The sequence below is a fragment of the Otolemur garnettii genome, unplaced genomic scaffold (assembly GCF_000181295.1).
Source record: "Otolemur garnettii isolate 467f Iridium unplaced genomic scaffold, OtoGar3 scaffold00257, whole genome shotgun sequence".
NCBI lineage: Eukaryota > Metazoa > Chordata > Mammalia > Primates > Galagidae > Otolemur > Otolemur garnettii.
This window is the reverse complement of record NW_003852652.1, coordinates 505,678-518,243: the sequence shown is the minus strand read 5'-3', so window position 1 is coordinate 518,243 and position 12,566 is coordinate 505,678. Positions and strand designations below refer to the sequence as shown.

At 34.8% G+C, this 12,566-nt stretch overlaps 1 protein-coding gene across 1 annotated transcript in view; it reads right to left on the bottom strand.

Annotated features, from left to right (window-relative positions):
• Positions 1 to 12,566, bottom strand: part of ERCC4 (ERCC excision repair 4, endonuclease catalytic subunit) — a 33,391-nt gene that overhangs the window by 15,591 nt on the left and 5,234 nt on the right. Inside the window, exons 3-7 of the mRNA XM_003802727.3 lie at positions 10,520 to 10,715; positions 9,448 to 9,655; positions 7,010 to 7,190; positions 5,890 to 6,018; positions 4,860 to 4,970 (exon numbers count right to left, since the gene is read on the bottom strand). Of these exons, the coding sequence (XP_003802775.1) occupies positions 4,860 to 4,970; positions 5,890 to 6,018; positions 7,010 to 7,190; positions 9,448 to 9,655; positions 10,520 to 10,715 (825 nt within the window). The remainder of the gene's footprint in view (positions 1 to 4,859; positions 4,971 to 5,889; positions 6,019 to 7,009; positions 7,191 to 9,447; positions 9,656 to 10,519; positions 10,716 to 12,566) is intronic.

Below are 12,566 nucleotides of genomic sequence, written 5' to 3'. Positions count from 1 at the left end.
GGCCCAGCTACTTGGGAGGCTGAGTCAAGAGAATTGCTTTAGCCCAAGAGTTTGAGGTTGCTGTGAGCTGTGATGCCACAGCACTCTACCGAGGGTGACAAATAATACTCTGTTTCAAAAAAAAAAAGAACATTTAGGAAGACATGACCTCACCAAACGAACTAAATAACATATCAATAACCAGTCGCAGAGTGCTGGAGATAGGTGACCTTTCAAAGACTCAAAGTAGCTGTCTTCAATTAACTTCAAGACAGCACAGAGAAGGAATTCAGAAGTCTATCAGACAAATTTAACAAAGAGATTGAAACAATAAAAAAAAAATCAAGCAGAAATTCTGGAGCTCAAGAATTCAATTGACAAACTGAGAAATGTATCAGCTGACAGAGACAATAGCGGAGTTGACACAAATAGCCTTAAAAGAGTCAATCTAAGAATTATTGGCCTATAAGTGAGGTAAAGAGAGAGACTAGGTAGAAAGTTATTGAAAGAAATAATTATATAAAAAGATAGAGATTTCATATCTTTTGTTAACAACTTAGATGGATCTGGAGAACATTCTCCTAAGTGAAATATTGTAAGAATGGAAAAGCTAGCACTACATGTACTTAGTACTTAATTAGAACCAGTAGATTAACAACCATATGCTCACGTGAGAGAAGAATTCAATTTAATTCAAGTAAGGAGGTGAGGGGTAAGGAGTTGGGTAAATTCCTACCCAATGTGTACAAAGAAAGGGTATACTGCATTCCTGGGTGAAGGGTACAACTACAACCTGGACCTTGACCTTTCAAAAGCCAACTATATAACCTAATCATATATACCCTTATATTAATCCAAAAAAATTTTTTTTTGCAGTTTTTGGCCGGGGCCAGGTTTGAATACACCACCTTTGGTGTATGGGGCCAGCGCCCTACTCCTTTGAGCCACAGGTGCTGCCCAGTCCAAAAATTTCTCTAAAAAGGAAACAGAGAACTTTCCAAATCTAGACAAAGATATCAATACTCAGGTACAAGAAGGTCACAGAACACCAAGCAGATTTAACCCAAACAAGACTACCTCAAGGCATTTAATAATCAAGCTCCAAAATCACAGATAAAGAAAAGGTCTCGGGAAGGAACAAAATAAAACAAGACAAAACAAAAAACAGCAAGGAGCTCCAAGATTCTGGGAGCAAACTTCTTAGGAGTTTTCACTCCTATTCCACAGGCGAGAGCAGCATCATATACTCAAAGTGCTGAAGGAAACAAACCTTAACCCTAGAATATCATAGCCTGCAAAAATATCCTTTAAACATGATGGAGAAATAATGACTTTTCCGACAAACAAAAGCTGAGGGATTTTATCAACACTAGACCTGTCCTACAAGAAATGCTAAATGGAGTTCTTCAATCTGAAAGAAAAGGAAGTTAATAAATAATAAGAAATCATCTGAAAGTACACAACTCACTGGGAATGGGAAGTTCACAGGAGAATATCCTATTCTCATAACTGCAGTGTATAAATCATTTACAACGTGAGTAGGAAGACTAAAAGATGAATCTATCAACAACAACTTTTTGAAAGGTAGTGTAAAAAGATATGGATGAAAACAACAAAGTTAAAAAGTGGGGGAGTGATGAAGTTAAAGGGTAGAATTTCTCTTAGATTAGCTTTGCTTGTTTGTAAGCATAAGCAGAGTTGTCATAGGTTTAAAATAGTTGGTTATAAAATAGTTTTTGCAATCCTAATGGTAACCTCAAATCAAAAACCCTACAACAGATACACAAAAGATAAAAAGCGAGAAATTAAAACACACTACTAGAGAAAGTCACTTTTAACAAAGAAAGACTGGAAGGAAGTAAAAAGGACCACAGAACAATCAGAAATCATACATAGTATACAACTACAAAGTTGTAGTTTACCTGTCCCCAGTAACACTGAATGTGAATGGACTAAACTCTCTAATCAAAAGACATAATGTGGCTGCCTGGATAAAAACCAAGAGCCAACAATGTGTTGCCTCCAAGAAACCCACTTCATTTATAAAGACATACATAGACAAAAATAAAAAAAGACGGAAAAAGATATTCCATGCACATGAAAACCAAAGGAGAGCACAAGTAGTCATACTTCTATCAGATAAGATAGATTTCAGGACACCGATTGTAAAAAGAGACAAAGAAGGTCATTTTACATATATATCTATCAGATAAGATAGATTTCAGGACACCGATTGTAAAAAGAGACAAAGAAGGTCATTTTACATATATATCATTATATGTGGGTCACTATGAAAGTTTGAGACAGACTGTGTTACGGTCCATTATTTCATTTCCAAGAAACACAGCAGACAGCTTCTTTTCTGATTTACCCGTGCATGTTTCACCTTGCTCAGGCTTGTAAGTGTTGCTGGGAGAGCTTCATTTGTTTCCAACTGCATAAATTTTATGTTTCTTGATTTTTGTGTATCTCAAAACTTTTCAGCTATGTATAATAATATGTAGTCAATTCAGCAAGAGGATATAACAACTCTCAATATATATGCACCCAATACTGGAGCACCCAGATATATAACGCAAGTACTACCAGAGCTAAAGCGACAGACAGAGCCCCGTACAATAATCTTTAGAGTGCAAGGCTACTTTCAACGCTGGACAGATCATCCAGACAGAAAACCAACAAAGAAACATTGGACTCATGTGCACTACAGCCCAGATGGACCTAACAGACATTTACAGAATATTTTTCTCCAATAGCTGCAGAATGCATATTTTCCTCAGCTCATGGATCATTCTCAAGGATACATCATAGATTAGTCCACAAAACAAGATTTAAAGAACTAAAAACACCTGAAATCATATAAAATATTTTCTCTGATCACAATGGAATAAAACTAGAAATAACATAAAGAACACTGGAAAATACACACTTGGAAATTAAACAACATGCTCCTGAATGACCAATGGGTCAACAAAGAGATGAAGAGAGTTAAATTTCTTGAAATAAGCAAAAATGAAAATACAACACATCAAAACTGATGTAATACAGCAAAAACAGAATAAAAGTTTACAGCAATGAGCATCTACGTCAAAAAAGTAGAAACTTCAAATAAACAACCTAATGATGAATCTCAAAGAGCTAGAAAAACAAGAACTCAAATTAGTAGAAGAAAAGAAATAATAAAGACCAGAGCAGGAATAAATGAAACTGAAGCAAACAATTCAGAAGATCAACAAAATGAAAGTTGGTTTTTGAAAAGATAAACAAAATAGACGTAATTTTAGCCAGGCTAAATGTTAAACCATTAAAAAAAAAAAGAAGTGACTATTCTTTCTCTCCAGACACGTATGGTGTTTTAAGCTTAAAAGCAAAGGAAGAAATTGCAGAGAATCCTGATACCTATACTTTAGGACTGACTCTAAAAGAATAAAAAATTGTGCATTACAAAGAAACAATTGCTTTATGTAACAATTGTTAATATCTTTTATGATGAGCTGATACAAACTGAAGATTCAGTCTAAATTGGCAAATGAAACAAAGATAATTCAGAAAGAGAAAAAAATGCATGAGAAAATACTGAGCTCACAAAATATCAAAATTTAAAATAAGATATCAAATTAATAAAATTATTCCACATGGTATACGTAGCATATATATACGTGATCTATGCTACATATTATGTACAGAGGGTGCCAAAAGAATGTATAAACATTTTAATAAAGGAAAAAAACTGTATTAAAATTGTAATACTCAAGTCATGTTTAACAACTTCTACAATTCTAAGAGGTACTCAAATAAGATTTGAATTCACCTTTGGTTATCAGTATATATTGAGTATTATGATTTAAATATAGTTTTCTTCTTTAAAATGTGTACATGCTTTTGGCACTCTCTGAATATTTTACACGTATATGATACACATATAAATTATGAGTACACACACAGATACAGAGAACTTCCAGTCCTGGTTAAGTAAGTGGAAAAGAGATAAGCTCTTATATTGCTAGAAGAAATGAAAATTAACAAAATTTTCTGTAAATCAATACAGAATTACTATACATCCTCGTTAATACCATTTGACCCATTAACCCTATATCCAGAAAGTATATCCACACTGAGACTTTAACTACTGAAACGTTAATTTGCGGCAGAAAACCTGGAGGGAAACACATCAATGTTAATAGCGGCTGCTAGGGGTAATTCTTTCCCTTCTCTCTTTTCTTTACACTTTTCACTTTTTCTACAGTGAGCATGTAAAACCATAGGTCTTAAATCACAAAACCACAGTTCTGGGATAATGTCATCAGCATATTCACTAATATAAAAATTGTGTGCATTCCTTTATTGTTTTGCAAGAGTTTGAAGGCTCAATGCATTTTTTTTTTTTAATGTAGCTTTATTTTCCCTCTGGTTTTATTTTAAATACACAGTTCAGGTTTATTTTACTGTGCTAAACTACTCCATGTTTGAAGAGAACAGCACTAAACATTTTTTTGACTGTTAGGTCAATGTCACCCCATAAAAGAGTTTAGGCTTCTTTGGAATGATACTTGCTAAGGATATAAAACAGAAGACCCTTAGCTTATTCCTTGGGGATGCCATATTTAAAGACTATATGTGTAAGAATTAGCTCAATCTTTAAATAGAAGTCCTGAGAACCCAACCAGTAAAAAAACCTGTTTCATGAATATGCAGTGATTTAACCTGGAAAAAATTACATCAAATGAACAGAAACAAAGTTGCCACTAGGATTTCAGTGTTCACTTGGCATTTATTTGTCTACATTTCATAAATAAAATAGTGAGCTACTTTCAAAGAGCTAAGTAAATCAAGGCTCTTTTGATAGATTTTGAAAACAGTGTTATCTTGTTTTTTCTTACCTGGTCCACCCAGGGCTTCACTCTCCTTATTTTCTGCCTCAATTTCTCTTAGTACTTGAGTTAGTGCCTCCCACTTTGGGTTGCTTTCTAGGACCAGTTCCTTTTTTGTTTCTGTACAGAAATAAAAGATAACCTTGTTCTATGGATAGTATTTACCTATAAAGTATTCCAAAGGCTTTTACAGCAGTAGATAACCCAAGCATTATCACATAAACCCATTTCTTTAAGCTTTCTTTATAATGCCAGATGGAATCTGCTTTCCTAAAAATGTCTAGTTAAGGTCTAAGTGAAAGAGACTTCAACCATCAACGCAGGTTTCATAACATCTTGATAGCAGGCTACACGCAGGGCCACTAAGGAGAGCTGATCCCGTGCTGTCTGTCGACTGGACACGCTGTGCACAATGAAGGGGTCAGTTCAGGACGACATTTGACTGCTTATTTTTAAAATTGCCTGATTTTCACAATCTTGAGCGTGGATAAGATTAGACAATAAACTTTTTTGATAAATATTCAAGCACATAATTAATGTGTTCAATTAAGTTTTGGAACAGACTTTTAAATTAGGCAGAAAGTAAGCATCCCCTATACCACGCCTTAAAAAGCTAGTGATATTTATGACAGCTCCTAGAGAGATGTTAGAATATAACCCATATTTGTGTCATTCTAGCATATTTATGCTCTTTAAAAATTAAAAGGAATCTTAAAGTGTTCCACTCTGACTTTAAGTGCCCAAAATAGTAATTACTTTGAAGTTAAAAAAGATATCAACACACCGTGCTTTAAGTAGCATGCTCTTACTTGGTATGTGGCATTTATAATTAGGAACCACCAGGCAAAGGTTCCAAGACTTGCCATACTGAATACTTTTAGCATACATTACAACATACATACATACATAAACATATAGGCACAAACTTGTCACCTGTCACACGGCTGAAGGAGATTTTAGATCACACTTTAACTTGATAAGCATTTCCACACCAAATATCCAAGCAAAAGACACACTGAAAGACAACCCCATACGATACCTTGCCCTTCTTTAACCTCCATTTTTTCAGATATCTTGCCTTTTATATTTATTTTGGCATCTGGAACATGATACACCCTTGCTCGAGCATTTATAAACATTGAGGTACTGGAGTCAAGAAACAGCCAACCTAGTATGAAAAGTGAGTAAGAAAGTGCCTTCAATTCATGGTTAATTTCAAACAGTCTCTGATGGTCACACAACCTACCTATACAACTAGCACCATCTTAGTCTTCCTACCAAATACTGTTTATCCTACTATTGGGGCGTCTGTTATATCATCTGTAATATCTGCTATTGTGGTTAGACCATCAGTTTTCAAAATGTGGTCTATGGACTCCTAGGGATCCTCAAATGTCTTCACGGTGTTTTCAATGTCAAAACTTTTCTCGTAATACTAAGACATTATTTGACTTCCCTGACTGTTGACATTTCTAGTGATGGTGTGAAAGCTCTGCTGGGTTAACACTCCTGGTGTCTTGGCACAAACCAGTGTCATGAAAGGGTTTAATGTATGCTTTACTGTCATGCTTCTATAGTTTATGACTGAAGAAATAATAAAAATTATTAACTGTATTAAATCTTCACACACACACACACCCGCCACGGGACCACCCTTTGAAAACCAGTGATCTAATCACACAGTAACAGAGGCCACAATAATGGTAGGAAAACAAGATGGTGGCCAGTTGTAGACATAGATCTCCCTACAAATCTCTTGTGCTCTTCAGTCTTTGGCACTCCAGCTGATGAAACTCCACACTTCCTTGCTTTTTCTTCAGGGAAAATGATTTTTAAGTTCTTAACAACTGAACTTCCCGAACAGAACTTATTTCTAGTTGGGCACTGCCTGTACTACACAGTCTTTTCTAGAAATAAATTTGCCCAGAATGGATATGAATATTTATCATTACACAGAACAGAAGTTAAGTAGGCAGATACATTAACTATCTAATAAAACCTTTTATACATCCCTGTGATAAGAACATAAAATGTAATCTGAAATCTTAGTAAAACATAGTTGAATGCAGCACTTCTCACACAATTCTAACACACCCACCCAAATCTAACACTTTATTCAGATCAGCTCCTAGACTATTATTAGTACTTTTATCCTCTACCTGAATTCTGACCAAAAGCCTTTTCAGTTGCTCTCAGAGATTCTAGAAGATTAAGAAATGTGACACAATCATATTGAGAGAGATACTGCAGCAACGTTCGTAGTATCTTCAAATCCTGAACTAGGGATTTAGTCTTGGCTCCAAGCTGGTGCCACAAAGGATCCAGATAATGGCGGATAGTCTAAAACAAGAATAAAATTTAATATTGCCAAAATATGTTTCATATAACTATTCTTCATACAAAACATACTTTCAAAAAAAATTATTCCCTATATACCTAAAAACTGTTAAAATGGTAAATTTCATGTTATGTATATTTTACTACAATAAAAAAATCTAAAATATTATTCCCTAAGGCAGTGGTTAGGAAATTTCAGTTCATAATATCCTAGGAATTATGCTTAATTTTAAACAAAGCTATAATCTTATGATCAGATAGAGTAGTCTATCATTATCCCTATTGACATTACTATCAGGAGAGAAAAGGGCTGATAAACATCAGATAAATCAATTATTTGTTTCTATGAGCAGAATCAAAGCATGCAGCTCAGATGTGTTTAATTCCTGCCGTGTTTGCCTCTGACTCTGCCCTGGATGAATAAAGAAGTGAATCCAGTTGGAACACAGAACAGAGAGCATAAGCTAGCAGACTGCAGTGTCAAGTGAAGTAACATTAATTTGTTAGTGTAAAGATTTATTTAGCTTTTTAAAACTGGATTCCTGATGGGAAAATACTTGTTAAACTAACAACTGACTAAGTTTGATTATTTTTTAAGATCCGTTAAAACAAAGAAGTATCTGTGTGCACACAGTATAGGTGTCTGCACAGCCACAGCCAGGTCTGTGCACGTTTCCTTCACAAACTGATTCTACAACTTTTTAGTTACAGAATTACCTGATGTTTACCAAATATTTATAGCCTGATATGAAAGCAGTATCACTGCAAACCATCTTATCTAACAAATTTAATACTGAGGAGTCATATTTGTATGACACTTACTGTCCAAACTAGAATACTAGTGAAAATGAATGATATGCTGTTAATGATTTACTACTCTAGGACATAGGTTTTGGACTTCCCTAGATAGACTGGGACATGAAACAACATGCTTCTTTGTAAAATCATCTACAAAAAGTTAAATTTTTTTTTTTTTGAGACAGAGCCTCAAGCTGTCACCCTGGGTAGAGTGCTGTGGCATCACAGCTCACAGCAACCTCCAACTCCTGGGCTCAAGCAAGTCTCCTGCCTCAGCCTCCAAGTAGCAGTGACCATAGGCGCCTGCCGCAACGCCTGGCTATTTTTTTGGTTGCAGCCATCACTGTTGTTTTGGTGGGCCTGGGTTGGATTCCAACCTGCCACCTTAGGTGTATGTGGCTGGCGCCTTAGCCACTTGAGCCAAGGCACCAAGCCAAAAAGTTAAATATTTTAACAAGGTGCAAGCTGTGTCTATATTTAGATGTGGTTCCTAAAAGAATATCTAAGACAACTTTTTCACTTTTATTAGCCAGGTTATGATAAACAGAAATCTATTGCAAACATATTAGGTTATGTTTTGTTTTTCTAGACATATTCTGTTCAAAAAATATGAGGTATTGTTCTCAGGTATAGGGGAAAAAAATTTAAAAAATAAAAATAATGTGAGGGACTTTTAAAAAAAACCACTACATGCTAACTTATAACACACTGTAAGCACTAAGGAACAGAATATATAAAATTAGTTTTATTTATCAATCTTTCAAAGTAAGCTGACTTTTTTGAAGGATCACAGAAACGAGAAGTTAAAGTTTTCCTTTTTTATAATCACCACATATTATCTCCAGTGACATGGAGATTGATTCAGAGTTTAAAAGATAGGAACTTGTTCTACCAAAATAGGGAACAAAAGGTGTCCAGCATTTCTTTGATCTACAATTCAATATTAGATACTTCTGTATCTATATTAATGTTCTTCTATAGTGAAAACTAGAATAAAAATTCCTTAAAGTAAAATCTTACCATTTTCTCAATTCAGAACCTAAGTTTAAGACAGAGCAAGTTTCACATTCCTCAGCAATGAAAACTCATCCAAACTTATTTTTTATTCCATAAAAGAGATCATAAATTCATGTATAATTATGAAGCATTCTTATGTAAAAGTCTTCCACCTGTAGATATCCAAATGTTGTCATTTTAAAGCAAAAAGTTATCTTCTTTTTGATTATAAGTAAAATAAGAGATACTTACTGCAAAAGTCAGTTATGCTTATATGCCAGTCCACATATTTCACTACAAATTACTACCTTCCAGTAAACCAAAGAGCTATACTTTAAATTGCCTCAAATTTAATTCTAAAATAACAGCAAATTCCTATTAAGAAAAGTGCAATATTAAAATAACTTACATTCTTTAAAATTATAGCATAACAAACTGTGCTTAAAAAGGAAAAGAAAAAGAGTACCTTGTCAAAAGGTTTTCCAATAGCATTTTCTAAAGACATATCTTCTACTTCAAGCGATGGGTTATGGCATTTCAGCTCCTTAAGACATGCATTTAAAATGTCCAGTATAGCAGTCTGTATGGCAAGCATGGTGGGGGTCATAGAAACATGAATTTCTACGACTTCAGGTTTGTGCTGTTCTAAAAATGAGTTTACTGCTACATGGAACCTAAAGAGATAAATATTTTTCAAGTATTTTTTAGACTTTCAACAGCTACGTGTTTCTAGTCTTGGTTTAATAATCTAATAATTCTTGTAAGCATTAAAAAGAAACAAAATGGAAAGCAAAATGACACTGTTTTCAAGAATGTCTTGAACCTCAATGACTGGAAGTATTGTATTATTTAAGAAGGCAGCAAACTATCATCTAGGCCAAATCCAGCACCTGTTTTTATCATCTTAATTATAACACGGCTACACTTGGTGTTTATGTAAGCAGTCTATGGCTGCTATCACCCTACAAAAGCTGGCATGAGTAACTGTGACAGACCAGATAGCCTGCAGAGTCTAAATTATTGAATATCTGGTCATTTACAGGAGAAGTTTTCTGACCCTCAACATAAGATATAATCAAGAAAGGAAAAACACAACTACTCTGAAAATAACACATATGAAACCAAAATACATATTAGCATAGGTTGCAACTTTATAGTTTTCCTAGAAATGTACATAAATCCTTCAACAATGTTTTGCTTTATATCCCTGATGAGGAATTTTCAAAGTGGAAACGGTTATCTTAGCTAAAAAGTCTGCAGTTCAACTAAAGCTGTTGTATATGGGGGGTTTTATTAAGTGTATAGGAAAGAACAAATTGTCTGTCCTGGGATGAATTTGATGGATTACCATAAATATAACTATCAAATCTCTCTCTGCTTCCAAAAGGATCACAAATGTGGTGACCCATATTTATATCTGGATGTGTTTGTTATGATGAACCTGACTAGCAATGACAGCAAACTTCAGTACATTTTATAAAGTACAACTAAGCTGGAGCCAATCTTCTCACAGAAATTCATCATATAACAATACTTACCTGGGCCACAAATACAGCTTCCTCACAAAAAGATTTCTCATCACTCTTTCCACATGACAAAAACCAGTATCAAAAGCAACAGCATTGTCTGTGAAAGCTTTAATAAAACCATGTTTGTTTTTCTGGCGAAAGAGGCGCAAGATGAAAGCTTCTTGACAAGACTCAATTATTCTGTGGGCTCTATATACCAAGATGCCTGAGGAGGAAAGTATAATTCCAATTACAGAACAGACAGTTAATTTTCATACTCAGATTCATTCATTCATCACTTTTTTTTTTTTTTTTTTTTGCGGTTTTTGGCCAGGGCTGGGTTTGAACCCACCACCTCCGGCATATGGGGCCGGCACCCTACTCCTTGAGCCACAGGTGCTGCCCCATCACATTTTTCTTGAGCACCTACAAGAGAAGGGACAGGTACTGCTCTGGGCTGGGGATATGGCCATGAACGAAACCGATGTAAATCTCTGTCCTCACAGAATTTACAAGAAGCAATATAAATAAGTAAAGTATTTAGTATGTTACAAGTGTTGAGGAGAAAAAAATGAATCAGAGAAGGAAAGGGACTGTGTATGATGGGTGTGCCTCACTAAGGTGACAGCAGAGTAAAGCCTGGAGAAAAGGGGGTGAGGCTTGTAACCACCTGGGCCAAGAGAGTTCCGGGCTGAGGAAACAATAAAGAGCAAAGGCCCTGGGCTGGGGCGTTTCTGGCATGTTTTAAGAATTTCTGAAAGCAAAGTAGGTCACTAATTTCCCTTTTTATACATGAATGAGATGTGGATTATACAAAATAGCTGCATTTTATAATTTTGGGCAGTATCTGCCTCACCTATTAGATTAATTCAATTTTCAGGATGATCAGAATATAATTGAGAGGTAAATTAGTTGATTTAAAATAAATACCTTTCATAAATATATGTGTGTGTGCATATATATACATATATATGTAGTTTTTTGTTTTTTTGTTTTTTTTTGAGACAGAGTTTCAAGCTGTCGCCCTTGGTAGAGTGCCATGGCATCATAGCTCACAGCAACCTCAAACTCTTGGGCTTAAGCGATTCTCTTCTCTCAGCCTCCCAAGTAGCTGGGACTACAGCCGCCTGCCGCAACTCCCAGCTATTTTTTTGTTGTTATTGCAGTTGTCATTATTGTTTTAGCTGGCCCAGGCTGGGTTCGAACCTACCAGCTTTGGTGTACGTGGTTGGCGCCCTACACACTGAGCTATGGGCGCCGCCCCGTAAATATATTTAATCCATCTTTATGGGATGATAAGTTAGGGAAAACTGTAAGATAAGATATAAGAGTATGTAGACGTTATTTCTGGAACAAAAAGAACTAATTAGTTCAGTCTTTTAAACCTAAATCAAGCTGCTTACCATATATATATATACACACACACACATATACACAGACATATATGGGCAGTATCTGCCTCACCTGTTAGATTAATATCTAATATGTATTAATACCTATATATACATGTACACATATATATATGTATATATATGCCATAAATATACTTCCATGCTTTTGATCCAGTTCCTATCATTTTTAGGTTATGGAAAATGATTCTAAAAGTGATTTGTGATTCTACAAGTAGTTCAATAAACTCAGTTCAGATTTTTAAATTTAAATTTTGGATCAAGATGGATGGAGCTAAAATTTAGCTAAGAAAATTATTTTTTAAATATGGTAAAAATTAATAATGTTATTTAGGAATTTATAAACAAAGGATTTTCAATAACCTCCCCAGTACATAACTAGTTTACTACTCAGAAGATAATTCTGTGCCTAGGCAGTGGGACTCCATGGTTTGTACTTTGTTAGCCCGGATTGAAATACTAAATAAAGTTAATAATAATAAAAATGATCTTCTATAGAAAACTGGAAGTTTAATTTAAGAAAACGTTTTGCTGAGAATACCAACTGTCATTATTTTGGAACACAGAAGGAAGACGAGAACTAATACTACCTCCCAGGCACCGGGTCAGGTGCTTTTGTAGATTTTTATTTCATTTAATCCTCAAAATAATTCTATGTGGTAGATATT